Source organism: Acipenser ruthenus, unplaced genomic scaffold (genome assembly GCF_902713425.1).
Source record: "Acipenser ruthenus unplaced genomic scaffold, fAciRut3.2 maternal haplotype, whole genome shotgun sequence".
NCBI classification, from domain to species: Eukaryota; Metazoa; Chordata; class Actinopteri; order Acipenseriformes; family Acipenseridae; genus Acipenser; species Acipenser ruthenus.
In genome coordinates this window covers 1-20,999 of record NW_026707609.1, presented here as the reverse complement: position 1 = coordinate 20,999, position 20,999 = coordinate 1, and the positions used below count along the sequence as shown (strand labels likewise).

General features: G+C 51.2%; 1 protein-coding gene across 1 annotated transcript; it reads right to left on the bottom strand.

The window, feature by feature from the left end:
• Window positions 1-20,789, bottom strand: LOC131727819 (misshapen-like kinase 1; the record flags this gene model as incomplete). The annotated part of the gene is given in 27 exon segments (XM_059019103.1): window positions 1-378; window positions 1,823-1,962; window positions 2,337-2,496; window positions 3,297-3,446; window positions 4,304-4,404; window positions 5,434-5,568; window positions 5,669-5,812; window positions 6,381-6,548; window positions 7,326-7,437; window positions 8,063-8,185; window positions 9,300-9,423; window positions 9,669-9,817; window positions 11,154-11,177; window positions 12,869-12,963; window positions 13,182-13,285; window positions 13,823-13,902; window positions 14,716-14,994; window positions 15,635-15,814; window positions 16,239-16,451; window positions 17,881-17,991; window positions 19,095-19,311; window positions 19,656-19,725; window positions 20,024-20,042; window positions 20,044-20,061; window positions 20,063-20,201; window positions 20,556-20,634; window positions 20,777-20,789. Coding segments are annotated over 27 exon segments (3,231 nt in total), but the record flags the coding sequence as incomplete, so codon positions are not given.
• Window positions 20,790-20,999: the final 210 nt, after the last annotated feature.

Here is a 20,999-nt window from a genome sequence, read left to right as displayed (position 1 = left end):
GTCACCCAGCTGGCTTCCGAAATGATCGTAGCGATTTCCTAAATGTCCAGAAGAAACAGGTCATGCAGGGACCGATTAAAGAAAAAATCAACTGTACAAATCTGAACTGATTATTATTATTTTCTGCAGGACCTTTCTGCTGTTTGATTTTGCTCCTTTTATATACAGATATATGAATTCATATTTAAAAATCAACAGTTTTGTTTCATATGGTGTTGGAATTTTCAGATTTTTTTTCATTCCTGTTTTTTTCGTTTTCTTTTCTTTTCTTTCTGTCTTTCTTTCTGTCTTTCTTTACCAGTTCATGATGCAATTCCTAGTCAGAGTCATGAAGTAAACTTGGCTGCTGCCTCCCGATCGGACAGAAGCGAAAAACACCTGCGAAGAAAAAACACACACACACACACAAACACAAACACACACACAAACACACGCAATGAAAACGACAATGAAGTCGCTGATGAGAACACAAGGAAGTTCACGAGCGGGTGAATTCGACTCCTCCGAGCCAGTATATCAGGGGAACTTAGCTTCTGTTAGATTAGATTCTACTATATTGTTTTATATGATTGTCCTGTATTATACTGTCCTGTATTATCCTGTCCTGTATTATACTGTCCTGTCCTGTATTATACTGTCCTGTCCTGTATTATACTGTCCTGTATTGTATGGTCCTGTCCTGTATTATACTGTCCTGTATTGTATGGTCCTGTCCTGTATTACTGTCCTGTCCTGTATTACTGTCCTGTCCTGTATTATATTGTCCTGTATTGTATGGTCCTGTCCTGTATTACTGTCCTGTCCTGTATTACTGTCCTGTCCTGTATTATATTGTCCTGTATTGTATGGTCCTGTCCTGTATTACTGTCCTGTCCTGTATTATCCTGTCCTGTATTATACTGTCCTCTATTATACTGTATTGTCTTGTATTGTTCTGTATTATCCTGTCCTGTCCTGTATTATACTGTATTGTCTTGTACTGTTCTGTATTGTCCTGTATTATCCTGTCCTGTATTATACTGTATTGTATTGTTCTGTATTATCCTGTCCTGTATTATCCTGTCCTGTATTATACTGTATTGTCTTGTATTGTTCTGTATTATCCTGTCCTGTATTATCCTGTCCTGTATTATACTGTATTGTCTTGTATTGTTCTGTATTATCCTGTCCTGTATTATCCTGGCCTGTATTATACTGTATTGTCTTGTATTGTTCTGTATTATCCTGTCCTGTATTATCCTGTCCTGTATTATACTGTATTGTCTTGTATTGTTCTGTATTATCCTGTCCTGTATTATCCTGTCCTGTATTATACTGTATTGTCTTGTATTGTTCTGTATTATCCTGTCCTGTATTATCCTGGCCTGTATTATACTGTATTGTCTTGTATTGTTCTGTATTATCCTGTCCTGTATTATCCTGGCCTGTATTATACTGTATTGTCTTGTATTGTTCTGTATTATCCTGTCCTGTATTATCCTGTCCTGTATTATACTGTATTGTCTTGTATTGTTCTGTATTATCCTGTCCTGTATTATCCTGTCCTGTATTATCCTGTCCTGTATTATACTGTATTGTCTTGTATTGTTCTGTATTATCCTGTCCTGTATTATCCTGTCCTGTATTATACTGTATTGTCTTGTATTGTTCTGTATTATCCTGTCCTGTATTATCCTGTCCTGTATTATACTGTATTGTCTTGTATTGTTCTGTATTATCCTGTCCTGTATTATCCTGTCCTGTATTATACTGTATTGTCTTGTATTGTTCTGTATTATCCTGGCCTGTTCTGTATTATCCTGGCCTGTCCTGGTTGTGTTACCTTGTCGTTGCGCTCACACAGGAACTTGAGTCTCTGAGCGCGCTTGTGCATGAACACCCCGTCCAGGTGCCCCGTCTCCACCGAGCGGATCTCAATCGCCTTCTCACCCCAGCCCATGATCTGATTGGAGCAGATATACGCTGCGGAGAGACACACACACACATACGAGGGGTTAATACACTGTGATACACACACACACACACACACACACACACACACACACACACACACACACACAGCAGTGTGGAGTAGTGGTTAGGGCTCTGGACTCTTGACCGGACGTGGGTTCAATCCTAGGTGGGGGGGACACTGCTGCTGTACCCTTGAGCAAGGTACTTTACCTAGATTGCTCCAGTAAAAACCCAACTGTATAAATGGGGAATTGTTTGTAAAAAATAATGTAATTGTATGTAAAAATAATGTGATATCTTGTAACAATTGTAAGTCGCCCTGGATAAGGGCGTCTGCTAATAAATAATAATAATAATAATAATAATAATAACAACACACTCACCCACGGAGGTGGGCATCTCGCCCCACTGCAGCACCACGTCCTTGATGATCCGCCCGTAGGTGTTCACATAGACGCCCTCGTCCTCATAGCACAGCAACATCTCCATCCCGTCCGACAGGGGCAGGAACACGATGGCGTGGGGCAGGACCTGGCTCTGAATCTACAGGGACACAGAGACACAGGGGGCATTAACACACAGACAGGGGCAGGACCCGGCTCTGAATCTACAGGGACACAGAGACACAGGGGGCATTAACACACAGACAGGGGCAGGACCCGGCTCTGAATCTACAGGGACACAGAGACACAGGGGGCATTAACACACAGACAGGGGCAGGACCTGGCTCTGAATCTACAGGGACACAGAGACACAGGGGGCATTAACACACAGACAGGGGCAGGACCTGGCTCTGAATCTACAGGGACACAGAGACACAGGGGGCATTAACACACAGACAGGGGCAGGACCCGGCTCTGAATCTACAGGGACACAAAGACACAGGGGGCATTAACACACAGACAGGGGCAGGACCCGGCTCTGAATCTACAGGGACACAGAGACACAGGGGGCATTAACACACAGACAGGGGCAGGACCCGGCTCTGAATCTACAGGGACACAGAGACACAGGGGGCATTAACACACAGACAGGGGCAGGACCCGGCTCTGAATCTACAGGGACACAAAGACACAGGGGGCATTAACACACAGACAGGGGCAGGACCTGGCTCTGAATCTACAGGGACACAAAGACACAGGGGGCATTAACACACAGACAGGGGCAGGACCTGGCTCTGAATCTACAGGGATGCATTACAACGTTGCAACAGGACAGACAGAATGGATCACACTGCTGTGCAACGGGAGTCTTATTTCCCTCCCTGAGATTCTCGCTGTTTCTGGAGCCCTCTCCCTCCCTCCCTCCCTCCCTCCCTCCCTCCCTCCCTCCTCCGTACTCACGTGGACGGGGATGTAGATATCGTAATTGTTCCCCGAATCGACGTCAATGGCGTGGAACCCGGCGCTCGACCCGTAGATGACCTTTAACCTCTGACCCTCCTCCACCGTCAGGTCCACGAGCTGTGGGCGGTGGGGCAGGTCAGCGAACGACTGCGAGGGGGGGGGAACAAACGGACAGAATGAAACGGGGAGGTGAAAAGAGAAGAGAAACACAGACACACACACACACACACACACAGACACACACAGACACACACAGACACACACACACACACACACACACACACACACACACACACTGCAGTAAACTCAAACACTGTTTAGATATGAATCTTGCATTGTAACCCTGTACTGCCCAGTAACACCTGGAAGTCGCCTTGGATAAAGGATCTGCCAAATAAATAATAATAATAATAATAATAATAATAATAATAATAATAATAATAATAATAATAAATAAAGGACTATGTGGTCTTAACAGAACCTCATACACGTTTCTGCTAGTATTAAAAGCACAGAGAGGTCTGGTAAAGCATAGGGAAGCATTGTAAAGCACAGAGAGGTGTGGTAAAGCATAGGGAAGCATTGTAAAGCACAGAGAGGTCTGGTAAAGCATAAGGAAGCATGGTAAAGCACAGAGAGGTGTGGTAAAGCATAGGGAAGCATTGTAAAGCACAGAGAGGTGTGGTAAAGCATAGGGAAGCATTGCAAAGCACAGAGAGGTCTGGTAAAGCATAGGGAAGCATTGTAAAGCACAGAGAGGTCTGGTAAAGCATAAGGAAGCATTGTAAAGCACAGAGAGGTCTGGTAAAGCATAGGGAAGCATTGTAAAGCACAGAGAGGTGTGGTAAAGCATAGGGAAGCATTGTAAAGCACAGAGAGGTCTGGTAAAGCATAGGGAAGCATTGTAAAGCACAGAGAGGTCTGGTAAAGCATATTGAAATGGGACACTATAGTGAATGCAGAGTACAGCCCTGGGTAAAGCAGGGCTGAGCGGATTCTCGTACCTTGAAGGCCATGAACTTGTGGTAGGGTTTGGGTGCCCAGGCGTACACCTCTACCGAGCTCTTCAGAGCAATCACCAGGAACTTGATCCGCTCGTACTTCACTGGAGAGAGAGGAGAGGAGAGGGGGAGAGCAGTGTGAGTGTGTGTGCGAGTGTGTGTGTGTGCACGAGAGAGAGAGAGTGAGTGTTTGTGAGAGAGAGTGAGTGTGAGTGTGTATGCGAGAGAGAGAGAGTGTGTGTGTAGGGTGCAGTGTGTAGGGCATAGTGTATCAGGTGCAGGGTGCTGTGTGTAGGGTATAGTGTATCAGGTGCAGGGTGCAGTGTGTAGGGTGCAGTGCTGGGTGCAGTGTGTTGGGTATAGTGTATCAGGTGCAGGGTGCAGTGTGTAGGGTGTAGGGTGCTGGGTGCAGTGTGTAGGGTATAGTGTATCAGGTGCAGGGTGCAGTGTGTAGGGTGCAGTGCTGGGTGCAGTGTGTTGGGTATAGTGTATCAGGTGCAGGGTGCAGTGTGTAGGGTGTAGGGTGCAGTGCTGGGTGCAGTGTGTTGGGTATAGTGTATCAGGTGCAGGGTGCAGTGTGTAGGGTGTAGGATATAGTGTGTAGTGTATCGGGTGCAGGGTGCAGTGTGTAGGGTGTAGGGTGCAGGGTGCAGTGTGTAGGGTGTAGGATATAGTGTGTAGTGTATCGGGTGCAGGGTGCAGTGTGTAGGGTGTAGGATATAGTGTGTAGTGTGCAGTGTATCGGGTGCAGGGTGCAGTGTGTAGGATATAGTGTGTAGTGTATCGGGTGCAGGGTGCAGTGTGTAGGGTGTAGGATATAGTGTGTAGTGTGCAGTGTATCGGGTGCAGGGTGTAGGATATAGTGTGTAGTGTATCGGGTGCAGGGTGCAGTGTGTAGGGTGTAGGATATAGTGTGCAGTGTGTAGGGTGTAGGGTGCAGTGTGTAGGGTGTAGGATATAGTGTGTAGTGTATCGGGTGCAGGGTGCAGTGTGTAGGGTGTAGGATATAGTGTGTAGTGTGTAGTGTAACGGGTGCAGTGTGTAGGGTGTAGGATATAGTGTGTAGTGTATCGGGTGCAGGGTGCAGTGTGTAGGGTGCAGTGTATCGGGTGCAGGGTGCAGTCTGTACTCACCCACTTTGTAATGCACGCAGCCCTCCATCTCCCCCACTGTGGTCCAGCCCTGCTTCTTCTCCACCTCAGGGTCGTTGTGAAGGATCTTATTCCTCAGCCAGGACAGGTAGTACACACGCAGCTTATACTTCTTACCTGAGAGAGGGGGAGAAGAGAGGAGAGAGCGGGGGAGTGAGGCGGAGAGGGGACAGGCAGCACACACGCAGCGGGTCCCTGATACAGTGACCAGCAGTACCTGATATAGTGATCAGCAGGTTGAGCCCCTCCAGGACCTCCATCTGCTGGAAGCGTCGGCCGTTGATGAGGGAGTAGACCTTCCCCTGCCCGCTGCGATCCAGGAGCTTCAGCCCGGTCTCCGTGCCGACCAGCAGGTTCACCCCTGAGAGAGGGGGGGGGACACAAGACACGACACAGCTCAAAAACACAGTCCAGCAGGGTCACCCCCGAGAGAGGGGGGGGGGACACAAGACACGACAGAGCTCAGAAACACACAGTCCAGCAGGGTCACCCCTGAGAGAGGGGGGGGACACAAGACACGACAGAGCTCAGAAACACACAGTCCAGCAGGGTCACCCCCGAGAGAGAGGGGGGGGGACACAAGACACGACACAGCTCAAAAACACACAGTCCAGCAGGGTCACCCCCGAGAGAGAGGGGGGGGGGACACAAGACACGACACAGCTCAGAAACACACAGTCCAGCAGGGTCACCCCCGAGAGAGGGGGGGGGGACACAAGACACGACAGAGCTCAGAAACACACAGTCCAGCAGGGTCACCCCCGAGAGAGGGGGGGGGGACACAAGACACGATAGAGCTCAGAAACACACAGTCCAGCAGGTTTTAACTACTCTGTGTGCTTCACTCCACCTCACTCTGTATCACTCTCTCCAGCACTCACTCACTCCCTCTCACTCTCTACATCACTTCCTCCCCTCCCCTCTCTCACCCCACAGCGCTGCGCACAGTATCTCCGAGTTGAACCTCTTCTTGTACTTGCGGATCTCTGGGGTGTCGCTGTGGGGTCTCGTGTTTGAGGGGTTCACGTTAACCATGGAGCCCTTCCGCACCTCGAACTTCAGCTGCTCCAAGCGCGAGGCCTCCCCCCCAATGAAACCTGGGGGTACACGCAACGAACAGTGACTTAATACAGACTTAATACAACCTTAATACCTTTACCAGACCACTCTGTGCTTTACAATGCATCCCTGTGCTTTACCACACCTCTCTGTGCTTTACAATGCTTCCCTATGCTTTACCAGACCTCTCTGTGCTTTACAATGCTTCCCTATGCTTTACCAGACCTCTCTGTGCTTTACAATGCTTCCCTATGCTTTACCAGACCACTCTGTGCTTTACAATGCTTCCCTGTGCTTTACCACACCTCTCTGTGCTTTACAATGCTTCCCTATGCTTTACCAGACCTCTCTGTGCTTTACAATGCTTCCCTATGCTTTACCAGACCTCTCTGTGCTTTACAATGCTTCCCTATGCTTTACCAGACCTCTCTGTGCTTTACAATGCTTCCCTATGCTTTACCACACCTCTCTGTGCTTTACAATGCTTCCCTATGCTTTACCAGACCTCTCTGTGCTTTACAATGCTTCTCTATGCTTTACCATACCTGTCTGTGCTTTACAATGCTTCCCTATGCTTTACCAGACCTCTCTGTGCTTTACAATGCTTCCCTATGCTTTACCATACCTCTCTGTGCTTTACAATGCTTCCCTATGCTTTACCAGACCTCTCTGTGCTTTACAATGCTTCCCTATACTTTACCACACCTCTCTGTGCTTTACAATGCTTCCCTGTGCTTTACCAGACCTCTCTGTGCTTTACATAGTGCCAAATTTGCACCCCTGGCTGGGCAATCAGTGATGAGAGCACCACTCACCCCCGACTGAGACGCCCTCCATAGCGCCCCCCTGTGACTGGTACATCCCCAGATCAACAAAGGTGGTGAAGGAGGCCTTTCCAGGAGCCTTGACTAGACCACGGGACTGGTACTGGAGAGAGAGAGAGAGAGAGAGAGAGAGAGAGAGAGAGAGAGAGAGAGAGAGAGAGAGAGAGAGAAGGAGAGGGGGAGGAGAGAGAGAGGAGGAGAGAGAAGGAGAGGGGGGAGGAGAGAGAGGGAGAGACGGAGAGAGGGAGAGAGAGAGAGAGAGGGAGAGAGAGAGAGGGAGAGAGACAGAGAGAGGGAGGGTTAACAGAGGAGTCTCAAGAGCATGTTAAAAAAATCAGATTTAAAAAGGGATAGGGAAGTGTAGGGGGTAGGGAGTAGGGGAGGTGTAAGGGGGTAGGGGAGGTGTAGGGGTAGGGGAGGTGATGTAAGGGGGTAGGGAATAGGGGAGGTGTAGGGGTAGGGGAGGTGATGTAAGGGGGTAAGGAATAGGGGAGGTGTAGGGGTAGGGGAGGTGATGTAAGGGGGTAGGGAGTAGGGGAGGTGTAGGGGTAGGGGAGGTGGTGTAAGGGGGTAGGGAGTAGGGGACGTGTAAGGGGGTAGGGAGTAGGGGAGGTGGTGTAAGGGGGTAGGGGAGGTGGTGTAAGGGGGTAGGGAGTAGGGGAGGTGTAAGGGGGTAGGGGAGGTACAAAGGGGGTAGGGGAGGTACACAGGGGGAGTCTTGCACTCACGTCGTAGCCCCCCTCCTTGCTGGGGGAAGCCCCCTGACTCTTGGGGTCGGTCGGGGAGTGTCCAGGTTGTACTACATCTGGCAGGTTTGTGTATCCATTGTGACTGCGCTGCTCCTCGGGGGTCTGAACAACAAGGAAACAAACATTACAACATGTCAGTGTGTGTGTGTGTCTCTGTGTGTGTCAGTGTGTGTGTCTCTGTGTGTGTGTGTGTCAGTGTGTACAGACTGTACTGTGTGTGTCAGTGTGTACAGACTGTACTGTGTGTCAGTGTGTGTGTGTGTATAGTCTGTATTGTGTGTGACGGACTCCCTCTCTGCAGCAGGAGGGTCTGTATTGTGTGTGACGGACTCCCTCTCTGCAGCAGGAGGGTCTGTATTGTGTGTGACGGACTCCCTCTCTGCAGCAGGAGGGTCTGTATTGTGTGTGACGGACTCCCTCTCTGCAGCAGGAGGGTCTGTATTGTGCGTGACGGACTCCCTCTCTGCAGGAGGAGGGTCTGTATTGTGCGTGACGGACTCCCTCTCTGCAGCAGGAGGGTCTGTATTGTGTGTGACGGACTCCCTCTCTGCAGCAGGAGGGTCTGTATTGTGTGTGACGGACTCCCTCTCTGCAGCAGGAGGGTCTGTATTGTGTGTGACGGACTCCCTCTCTGCAGCAGGAGGGTCTGTATTGTGTGTGACGGACTCCCTCTCTGCAGCAGGAGGGTCTGTATTGTGTGTGACGGACTCCCTCTCTGCAGCAGGAGGGTCTGTATTGTGTGTGACGGACTCCCTCTCTGCAGCAGGAGGGTCTGTATTGTGTGTGACGGACTCCCTCTCTGCAGCAGGAGGGTCTGTATTGTGTGTGACGGACTCCCTCTCTGCAGCAGGAGGGTCTGTATTGTGTGTGACGGACTCCCTCTCTGCAGCAGGAGGGTCTGTATTGTGTGTGACGGACTCCCTCTCTGCAGCAGGAGGGTCTGTATTGTGTGTGACGGACTCCCTCTCTGCAGCAGGAGGGTCTGTATTGTGTGTGACGGACTCCCTCTCTGCAGCAGGAGGGTCTGTATTGTGTGTGACGGACTCCCTCTCTGCAGCAGGAGGGTCTGTATTGTGTGTGACGGACTCCCTCTCTGCAGCAGGAGGGTCTGTATTGTGTGTGACGGACTCCCTCTCTGCAGCAGGAGGGTCTGTATTGTGTGTGACGGACTCCCTCTCTGCAGCAGGAGGGTCTGTATTGTGTGTGACGGACTCACTCTCTGCAGCAGGAGGGTCTGCTCTCCGAAGTCGCTGCTCGTGTTGACGTGGGGGGGCTCCTCCTCATCGTGCACCACCATGGTGCTGACACTGTCGCTGTCACCATCCCTCCCCCTGCGCAGCCTGCGGGAGAGAGCAGGGTTAACACACGCACGCACGCACGCACGCACGCACACACACACACACAGAGACACAGGGGTTAATAAACACAGAGTCACAGACACCCACAGCGCAGGGTTAACACACACACAGAGACACACACACAGAGACACAGGGGTTAATAAACACAGAGTCACAGACACCCACAGCGCAGGGTTAACACACACACACAACACCTCTCTCTCTCTCTCTCGCTCGCTCTCTCTCACCGCTCTCGGCTCTCCTCTCCTCTCTCCTCCCCCTCCTCCTCCTCCTCGCTGCTCTCTCCCGAGTCCTCGCTCGATGAAGAGTAGTCCATGACCTTCACTGGGGGGCGAGGCCCGTCCTCCGGCTTTTCTTTGGGGAACAGCCCGCGATCCTGCGTGCCCGCACCCCAAAAAAAAAAAAAAAATGACCAGTGTTTTTTTTTTGTTTTTTTTTTTAAATGTAGTCGTCGCCAATTTTGTTACCCCGGTTTTCTCCCCTTTAGCATGCGCCCAATTATTACCTGTATCCTCGGCTCACCGCTCGCAACCCCCCCCCCCGGCGACTCGGGACACGGAGGCTGGAACACGCGTCCTCCGAAACGTGCTCCTGCCAAGCTGTCATTTTTCGCACTGCAGATCCACAGCGATGCCACCAGACCTACAGTGCCGGAGGACAACACAGATCTGGCGGCTCCGCTGCAGAGCCACAGGCGCCCTGTCGGCCACAGAGGTCGCTGAAGCGCAGTGAGCCGTGGATTCCCCTGCTGACCTAAGCCCTCCCCACCCGGGCAGCGCTCAGCCAATTCTGCGCCGCCCCCTAGGAACTCCCGGTCACGGTCGGCTGTGACATAGCCTGGATTCGAACCTGCGATCTCCAGGCTATAGGGCACATCCTGCACTCCGCGCGGAGCGCCTTTACTGGATGCGCCACTCGGGAGCCCCAAAAGCAGTGTTTATCACCTCGTCCGCCTCTTAAGGGTCCTCAACACTGCTCAGATAATTATTTTACTGTCCCAGAGAGTCTGTCTACCCTATGCTTTACCAGACCTCTCTGTGCTTTACAATGCTTCCTTATGCTTTACCAGACCTCTCTGTGCTTTACAATGCTTCCCTATGCTTTACCACACCTCTCTGTGCTTTACAATGCTTCCCTATGCTTTACCACACCTCTCTGTGCTTTACAATGCTGCCCTATGCTTTACCATACCTCTCTGTGCTTTACAATGCTGCCCTATGCTTTACCATACCTCTCTGCTTTACAATGCTTCCCTATGCTTTACCAGACCTCTCTGTGCTTTACAATGCTTCCCTATGCTTTACCAGACCTCTCTGTGCTTTACAATGCTTCCCTATGCTTTCCACACCTCTCTGTGCTTTACAATGCTTCCCTATGCTTTACCACACCTCTCTGTGCTTTACAATGCTGCCCTATGCTTTACCATACCTCTCTGCTTTACAATGCTTCCCTATGCTTTACCAGACCTCTCTGTGCTTTACAATGCTGCCCTATGCTTTACCATACCTCTCTGCTTTACAATGCTTCCCTATGCTTTACCAGACCTCTCTGTGCTTTACAATGCTTCCCTATGCTTCACCAGACCTCTCTGTGCTTTACAGTGCTTCACCAGACCTCTCTGTGCTTTACAATGCTTTCTCTGTGCTTAATTACACTTTGCTGTGCTTTTACTGTGGGGAAACTCTCACACTCACACACACACAGATACTAACCTCTCCTATTGCTCTTTTATAGCTCTGAGCATCACAGATGAAGAGGGAGAGAGAGAGGAAGGGAGGGAGGGAGAGGGAAGAGGAGGGAGAGAGGGGGTGGGAGGTTAGGGAGGAGAGATAGGGAGAGGGAGAGAAGGTTAACAGAGGAGTTAGTCTTAGGTTAGTGAAGAGAGCACGTTTTTAAAAATCATTTTAAAAAAAGGGATATTTTATCCACGGAAACACTTTCCTTAGGTTAATTCTTCACCTGTTCGATATGATCACTGGTCTGTATCAGCCGCTATTGATTTTTCTGATTCAATCAATATCTACTGAGTCCATAAATTATTTGTCTGTGCTGTATTTTCCTGTCTTTTCTGTCCTGTGTTTTCCTGTGCTGTGTTTTCCTGTGTTTTCCTGTATTTTCTGTGCTGTGTTTTCCTGTGTTTTCCTGTGTTTTCTGTGCTGTGTTTTCCTGTGTTTTCCTGTATTTTCTGTGCTGTGTTTTCCTGTGTTTTCCTGTATTTTCTGTGCTGTGTTTTCCTGTGCTGTGTTTTCCTGTGTTTTCCTGTATTTTCTGTGCTGTGTTTTCCTGTGTTTTCCTGTATTTTCTGTGCTGTGTTTTCCTGTATTTTCTGTGCTGTGTTTTCCTGTGTTTTCCTGTGTTTTCTGTGCTGTGTTTTCCTGTGTTTTCCTGTATTTTCTGTGCTGTGTTTTCCTGTGTTTTCCTGTGTTTTCCTGTATTTTCTGTGCTGTGTTTTCCTGTGCTGTGTTTTCCTGTGTTTTCCTGTGTTTTCCTGTGTTTTCTGTGCTGTGTTTTCCTGTATTTTCCTGTGTTTTCTGTGCTGTGTTTTCCTGTGTTTTCCTGTATTTTCTGTGCTGTGTTTTCCTGTGTTTTCCTGTATTTTCTGTGCTGTGTTTTCCTGTGTTTTCCTGTGTTTTCTGTGCTGTGTTTTCCTGTGTTTTCCTGTGTTTTCCTGTGCTGTGTTTTCCTGTGTTTTCCTGTGTTTTCTGTGCTGTGTTTTCCTGTGTTTTCCTGTATTTTCTGTGCTGTGTTTTCCTGTGTTTTCCTGTGTTTTCTGTGCTGTGTTTTCCTGTGTTTTCCTGTATTTTCTGTGCTGTGTTTTCCTGTGTTTTCCTGTATTTTCTGTGCTGTGTTTTCCTGTGTTTTCCTGTATTTTCTGTGCTGTGTTTTCCTGTGTTTTCCTGTATTTTCTGTGCTGTGTTTTCCTGTGTTTTCCTGTGTTTTCTGTGCTGTGTTTTCCTGTGTTTTCCTGTATTTTCTGTGCTGTGTTTTCCTGTGTTTTCCTGTGTTTTCCTGTATTTTCTGTGCTGTGTTTTCCTGTGTTTTCCTGTGCTGTGTTTTCCTGTGTTTTCCTGTGTTTTCTGTGCTGTGTTTTCCTGTGTTTTCCTGTGTTTTCTGTGCTGTGTTTTCCTGTATTTTCTGTGCTGTGTTTTCCTGTGTTTTCCTGTATTTTCTGTGCTGTGTTTTCCTGTGTTTTCCTGTGTTTTCTGTGCTGTGTTTTCCTGTGTTTTCCTGTGTTTTCCTGTGCTGTGTTTTCCTGTGTTTTCCTGTGTTTTCTGTGCTGTGTTTTCCTGTGTTTTCCTGTATTTTCTGTGCTGTGTTTTCCTGTGTTTTCCTGTATTTTCTGTGCTGTGTTTTCCTGTGTTTTCCCGTGTTTTCCTGTGTTTTCCTGTGTTTTCTGTGCTGTGTTTTTCCACGCTGTGTCTCTCACCGCTGGTCTGCCGGGGCGGGAGGTGGTGCGTGACTCTTCCGGCTTCACCCTGCTGTCCTGAGAGAGGAGCGGAGAACTGTCCAGCTTACTGGGAACTGAGAGAGAGAGAGAGAGGACAGAAAATATACTTTAACATAGAGCTCCCTTGTAAAAGAAATTGTCAAATCTTGATGGGACTTTCCTGGCTAAATAAATAAATAAATAAATAAATAAATAAATAAATAAAAATAATAATAATAATAATAATAATAAATTGACTCTCTGGATCTCTGAGGGTACAGGAGGTGTTTGCCCTGGCTGCAGCGACGCTTACCCGCCACACGATGGCGCTCCAGAGAGCCTGTCTGGGGCAGGTTAGACACAGAGGCCAGGCTGTCCCCCCTCTCCCATCCCTCGTTCCTCCGCAGATCTGGATTACTGAAACAGAGACAGAGTCCTTAGTAAAAGCACAGCAATGTGTGATAAAGCACAGTGAAAGCATGGAGAAGCATAGGGAAGCATTGTAAAGCACAGAGAGGTCTGGTAAAGCATAGGGAAGCATTGTAAAGCACAGAGAGGTGTGGTAAAGCATAGGGAAGCATTGTAAAGCACAGAGAGGACTGGTAAAGCATAGGGAAGCATTGTAAAGCACAGAGAGGTGTGGTAAAGCATAGGGAAGCATTGTAAAGCACAGAGAGGTCTGGTAAAGCATAGGGAAGCATTGTAAAGCACAGAGAGGACTGGTAAAGCATAGGGAAGCATTGTAAAGCACAGAGAGGTCTGGTAAAGCATAGGGAAGCATTGTAAAGCACAGAGAGGTCTGGTAAAGCATAGGGAAGCATTGTAAAGCAGAGAGAGGTCTGGTAAAGCATAGGGAAGCATTGTAAAGCACAGAGAGGTCTGTACTCCTTGAAAGGCTCTCTCCCTCTCTCTCCCTCAGTGCAGTGTAGTTCCTGTATCCCTGGGACGTCTTACCTTGCTCTCGCTGGTTGCCTGTTTCCTGTGGAGAGGCTGCTGTTCAGGGCAGTGGCGATGGAAGTCGTTCTCTGGGGAACCTAAAAATGAGATTCAGGGCGTGTTTAGTTACAGTTACCAGCAAACCAGCCTGTCAGTGACATCCAGCCCCCATCGCCACGGCTACACATTCAAAACCAGCCTGTCAGTGACATCCAGCCCCCATCGCCACGGCTACACATTCAAAACCAGCCTGTCAGTGACATCCAGCCCCCATCGCCACGGCTACACATTCAAAACCAGCCTGTCAGTGACATCCAGCCCCCATCGCCACAGCTACACATTCAAAACCAGCCTGTCAGTGACATCCAGCCCCCATCGCCACGGCTACACATTCAAAACCAGCCTGTCAGTGACATCCAGCCCCCATCGCCACGGCTACACATTCAAAACCAGCCTGTCAGTGACATCCAGCCCCCATCGCCACGGCTACACATTCAAAACCAGCCTGTCAGTGACATCCAGCCCCCATCGCCACGGCTACACATTCAAAACCAGCCTGTCAGTGACATCCAGCCCCCATCGCCACGGCTACACATTCAAAACCAGCCTGTCAGTGACATCCAGCCCCCATCGCCACGGCTACACATTCAAAACCAGCCTGTCAGTGACATCCAGCCCCCATCGCCACGGCTACACATTCAAAACCAGCCCGTCAGTGACATCCAGCCCCCATCGCCACGGCTACACATTCAGAAAATCCATGATACTTTAAATACAGAGAAATGCATCATATATGCTACACAGTAAAATATATATTATATATATTACTGTCTCTTAAAAAATATCACTTCCAATTTCTCTGAGAATGCAGCTGCCTGGCTTTCTCTGACATCACAGTGACATCACAATACCTTGGGGGGTTGCTCCGCCTCCTGGATCCTGACCCAGGGGCCGTTCTCGTCCTTGATTGGCCGGGGCAGGGGGGCGGGGCCCTCGGGGGTGGGGTCGGAGTTCTGGCGCACCATGTCTCCTCGGGACGGGGTGCGGCGGTGGGAGGGGGTGGGGGAGGGCGTGGAGGGTTCCTGAGTGGGGAAGGCGGCCAGGTTTCGGGTGGGGTGGTCCTGGAGAGACTGGGAGCGAGGGACTGGGGCAGCGTAGGGCTTGAGGGGGACCAGGTGAGCCATCTGGAACTGAGAGAGGAGAGGAGAGGAGAGGAGAGGAGAGGAGAGGAGGGGAGGGGATGGGTTGAGATGAGAGAGGAGAGGGGAGAGAGGACACAGGAGAGGAGACGAGAGAGGACAGAGGAGAGAGAGGAGAGGATAGAGAGGGGAGAGGAAAAGAGGGGAGAGGAGAGAGGGGAGAGAGGAGAGGAGGGGATGTGATGAGAGAGGAGAGGGGGGAGAGGCGAGAGGAGAGGAGGGGATGGGATGAGATGAGAGAGGAGAGGACAGAGGAGAGGAGGGGATGGGATGAGATGAGAGGAGAGAGGACAGAGGAGAGGAGAGAGGACAGGAGAGGAGGGGATGGGATGAGATGAGAGAGGAGAGGACAGAGGAGAGGAGGGGATGGGTTGAGATGAGAGAGGAGAGGGGAGAGAGGAGAGAGAAGACAGAGGAGAGGAGAGAGAGGAGGAGGGGATAAGGGAGGGGATGAGAGAGGGGGAGAGGAGAGGAGAGAGAGGAGGAGGGGATGAAAGGAGGAGGGAATGAGAGAGGGGAGAGGATAGAGAGGGAAGACAAGAGAGGTTAACAGCAGTCAAACAAGCAGAAATAATACATGAAGAACAAGTCTACACACAAAACTACCAAACCTCCCCCAGGAAACAGTCACCTTGCTCTGGCCCCCTTGTGGCTCCACGGGGCGCTGCATGGGCGGAGTCTGGGCTGCCTGCGCGGCCCCTGATTGGCCGGTCTCGGAGCGCGACTGCAGGGCAGGGTCGGACACGGTGGAGCCCATCTTGGGCTTGGAGCAGGGAGAGTCCTGCCTGTTGAGCTTCGAGCGCTCCTCCACCTGAGAGGTTAGGGAGTCAATACTGAAGTTACAGAGTCAATTTTGGAGGATTAGGGAATCGGTATTATACGGTTAGGTGGTCAGTATTATTATTATTATTATTATTGTCATTTAGCAGACGCTTTTATCCAAAGAGACTTACAGAAACTAGGGGGGTGAACTCTGCATCATCAACAACTGCTGCTGCTGCTGCAGAGTCACTTCCAATAGGAGCTCGTTTGTTTGACGTCTCATCCGAAGGACGGAGCACAAGGAGGTGAAGTGACTTGCTCAGACACACACACACACACACACAGGGAGTCAGTGGCTGAGCCGGGATTTGAACCTGGAACCTCCAAGTCAATACTGAAGTTTCAGGGGGTCAGTATTGAAGGGTCAGGGGGTCAGTATTGAAGGGTCAGGGGGTCAGTATTGAAGGAGTCACCTCTCTGGCCCAGGCGGGCTTGTTGCTGGGCTCGGGGATCTTGTAGTGGTAGAGTTGGGGTTTCTTGTCTTGTTGTTGCTGCTGCTGCTGCTGCTGTTGCTGCTGTTTGTGCTGCTGCTGTTGCAGGGATATCAGGTAGGCGTGTTCCTGCTGCAGCTGCCTCTGCAACCTCTCTGACTGCCTCTGCTCCTCCACCTGCTTTCGCTTGTACTCCTGAGAGAGAGGGGGAGAGGGGGAGAGAGAGGGAGAGGACGAGGGGGAGAGTGAGAAGGAGAGGGGAGCGATGAGGAAGGGAGAGGAGAGAGAAGAGGAGGGAGGGAGGGTGAGGGGGAGAGATGGGGAAGGGAGAGGGGAGAGAGGAGAGAGAGGGGGGGGGAAGAGGACAAGGGCAAGGGAGAGTGAGAAGGAGAGGGGAGAGAAGGGGAGAGAGAGGGGAGAGATGGAGGGGGGAGAGATGGAGGGGGGAGAGATGGAGGGGGGAGAGATGGAGAAGGGACAGGGGAGAGAGGAGAGTGGGAGAGAGGGGGTAATAGAGAGAGAGAGAGAGAGAAAGAGAGAGAGAGAGAGAGAGAGAGAGAGAGAGGGAGAGAGGGAGTTTACTGCTTTGGTAACCCCCTGGTAAAAGCACAGCACAGTGTAGTAAAGCACAGAGAATATGAAAACACAGACAAACACACAGGCGTTGTACAGGCAGGGGTGGGCTTCATGCTAGGGATGAAATTGGGGGGGGGGGGGCTGGAGTAACGGGAGCAGCTCAAGGAGCGGGTAAGGCCTGCAGAGTTTGTGTATTTATTTCATTTATTTACATTTTATATAGCGCCTTTCAAAACCACTGGGCCCTCCAGGCGCCTGACAACATTTTACAATACGATACAAAATGTAAACGTCACGTAGGGGATGAGGGCTGACGCCTGGGCCATTTACCAGAAGCCTGGGACTAGATTTAAGGTTGAGAGGGCGTGGAACGGGAGACAGTTACAGCCGAGGCCGGCCTTGGCTTACCCCAAGCCTGGGTCTGGATTTAGGGTTAAGGCCTCTAAGAGGGGTTTGAAGCAACGTTTGGTTGATGGCATCAACTGGAGCCTACGTTGTTTAAAACAAGCCTGGGGCTAGATTTATGGTCAGGGCCGTGGGAGGTGGGGGTGGAATGGGAGACGGTTACAGTGGAGGCCAGCCTTGTTTACCATGAGCAGGGCCTGCTCCTGCAGCAGCTGCTGTTGAAGGATCTCTAACTGTCGCTGTTCCTCCTCTAACTTATGTCTTATAAAGTCCTGGAGAAGAGAGAGAAGGAGGAGAGAGAAAGAGAGAGAGAGCGAGAGAGAGAGAGTGACAGAGGGATATAAAACAGAAGACTGAAAGCTTGAGGAAAATCAAGGAAATTCAAAAAAAGGTACCAGATTTTTAGCGGCTTTTAAAAGAGCCATGAGCCGTTTGGTTTACCAGGAGACCGCGTTTACAGGCGATTGGTTCCCTGTTTGTCAGTGCTGTGATGCGATTGGTTACCTGTCTGTCAGTCTTAAAAGGTGACAGGTTCCCTGTGTCGGCGCTGATATCTAATTGGTCACACATACTGGTTCCCTGTGTGCCGGTGCTGCGATGCGATTGGTTCCCTGTGCGTCGGTGCCGCGATTGGATTGGTTACCTGCTCCCTGTCTGCCAGTCTCCGCTCCTCCTCGCGGCGCATGTCCTCGAGTCGCCTCTGCTGCGGGCCCTTCTCCTGCTGCTTCGCCAGCTCACGCTCCGTGCGCTGTTGCTGTGGGGGGGGGGGGGGGGAGAGCCAGTCAACACCACACAGCCAATGAGGTTCAAACCATGGGGTTCAACCAGCACCTCCCCTCTCCCACTGTTCCTTCTGATCCGTGATGCGTTTCTGTCTGTCGTGTAGGAGCTGCCTCTCTCTCCCCCTCCCCTTCCCCTCCCCTCTCTCACCTCCTCCAGTCTCCTGCGCTGCTCTTTCTGCTCCTCGATGCGTTTCTGTCTGTCGTGTAGGAGCTGCCTCTCTCTCCCCTCCCCTCCTCCCTCCCCTCTCTCACCTCCTCCAGTCTCCTGCGCTGCTCTTTCTGCTCCTCGATGCGTTTCTGTCTGTCGTTGTAGGAGCTGCCTCTCTCTCCCCCTCCCCCTCCCCTCCCCTCTCTCACCTCCTCCAGTCTCCTGCGCTGCTCTTTCTGCTCCTCGATGCGTTTCTGTCTGTCGTGTAGGAGCTGCCTCTCTCTCCCCTCCCCTCCCCTCCCCTCCTCCAGTCTCCTGCGCTGCTCTTTCTGCTCCTCGATGCGTTTCTGTCTGTCGTGTAGGAGCTGCCTCTCTCTCCCCTCCCCTCCCCTCCTCCCTCCCCTCTCTCACCTCCTCCAGTCTCCTGCGCTGCTCTTTCTGCTCCTCGATGCGTTTCTGTCTGTCGTGTAGGAGCTGCCTCTCTCTCCCCTCCCCTCCCCTCCCCTCTCTCACCTCCTCCAGTCTCCTGCGCTGCTCTTTCTGCTCCTCGATGCGTTTCTGTCTGTCGTGTAGGAGCTGCCTCTCTCTCCCCTCCCCTCCCCTCCCCCTCCTCCAGTCTCCTGCGCTGCTCTTTCTGCTCCTCGATGCGTTTCTGTCTGTCGTGTAGGAGCTGCCTCTCTCTCCCCTCCCCTCCCCTCCTCCCTCCCCTCTCTCACCTCCTCCAGTCTCCTGCGCTGCTCTTTCTGCTCCTCGATGCGTTTCTGTCTGTCGTGTAGGAGCTGCCTCTCTCTCCCCTCCCCTCCCCTCCCCTCTCTCACCTCCTCCAGTCTCCTGCGCTGCTCTTTCTGCTCCTCGATGCGTTTCTGTCTGTCGTGTAGGAGCTGCCTCTCTCTCCCCTCCCCTTCCCTCCTCCCTCCCCTCTCTCACCTCCTCCAGTCTCCTGCGCTGCTCTTTCTGCTCCTCGATGCGTTTCTGTCTGTCGTGTAGGAGTTGTCTCTTGTGCTCCTCTGGGTCTCGTCTCTGGGCTCCCAGCTGCTGCTGCTGCTGCTGCCTCTTCAGGGCCTCCGAGCGCTCCTTATTCTCCTGCTGCAGCCGCAGGAAATCCCGGCGCAGCGTCGACTCCCCGGGAACGTTCAGGATGGAGCTGGGAGAGGTGAAGAGGGGGGGGGTGAGTATTGTACTGCAGTGTATTGTATTGTGTTGTATTGCACTGTATTGTATTGTACTGCAGTGTGTTGTATTGTATTGTATTGTATTGCAGTGTATTGTATTGTACTGCAGTGTGTTGTATTGTATTGTATTGTATTGCAGTGTATTGTATTGTACTGCAGTGTGTTGTATTGTATTGTATTGTACTGCAGTGTATTGTATTGTATTGTATTGTACTGCAGTGTATTGTATTGTATTGCAATGTATTGTATTGTACTGCAGTGTATTGTATTCTATCGTATTGTATTGTACTGCAGTGGATAGTCTAGCAGTTTGTACCTGGGCTCCCCTTCCTCTCCATGGCTCTCCTCCTCCTCCTCGCTGCCACTGTACTCGTACTCCGTCTCCTCTGAGACAGAAACAGGGGGTTACACCCTCGCCTCACCGTCACACACACGCACACACACACACTGAGACACGCACGCACACACACACACACACACTGAGACACGCACGCACGCACACATGCACACGCACACACACACTCACAATCCCTCCTCCCTCGCCTCACCGTCACACACACGCACGCACACACACACACACACACACACATAGACACGCACGTACACACACACAATCCCTCCTCCCTCGCCTCACCGACACACACGCACGCACACACACACGCACACTCCCTCTCCTCTCCTCACCCTTCTCGCCCCGTTTCTTGCCGTGTGCGGTCGATGTGGTTCTTTGAGATGGATGCGGACCTGCCTCTCGGTGGGCTGCTCCCGGATGAAGGCGTGCTTCAGCAGCTGCTCGGTGGAGGAGCGGCTCGTGTAGCTCTTTATCAGGCAGCTCTCGATGAAATCAATGAACTTCTTCGACCTGGGAGAGGAGAGAGGGGGGAGCGAGAGGGGGGGAGAGAGGGGGGGAAGAGAGAGGGGGGTGCGAGAGGGGAGTGAGGGGAGGAGAGAGGAGAGAGGGGGAGGACGGGGGAGAGTGGAGAGGAGAGGGGGGAGAGGGGGAGAGAGTGGGAAGAGAGGGGGAGGGAGAGAGGGGAGAGAGGAGAAGGGAGAGAGAGTGGAAACAGTTGAGAGAGGGGGAGAGGGGAGGACAGCGTTATACCCTCTGTGTGTGTGCGCGTGTGTCTCTCTCTCTGTTTGTCTGTCTAGTTGTGCGTCGCTCTGTCTGTCTGTGTTAATGCTGTCTGTCTTCGTGTCTGCGATCTTGTAAACTCACCATTTCTTGGACTTGAGTTTGGGAGGCGGGTTTCGTGGGATGAGGAAGAGAGCTCTCATTGGGTGCATATCACACAGAGCTGAGGGAGAGGAGGGGAGGGAGAGAGAGAGAGAGAGAGAGAGACATGTAGGAGGTTAGACATGTTTGAGAGCTCCTACTGAGGCCACAGGATTGCTTTCAAATGTACAAAAAGAAATATAATAAGTCATGTGTGGACTCACGCGGGGCGCCCTCCGGCCATTTTCGATAGCTGTGATCCCCAGAGACCAGATATCACTTCTGCAAGAGGAGAGGAAGAGGGGGTCAGGGAGGAGAGAAAACTGGGGGTACACCCAAAACCCACTCCTTCAGCCTATGCTTTACAATGCTTCCCTATGCTTTTACCACACCTCCCTATGCTTTACCACACCTCTCTGTGCTTTACAATGCTTCCCTATGCTTTAC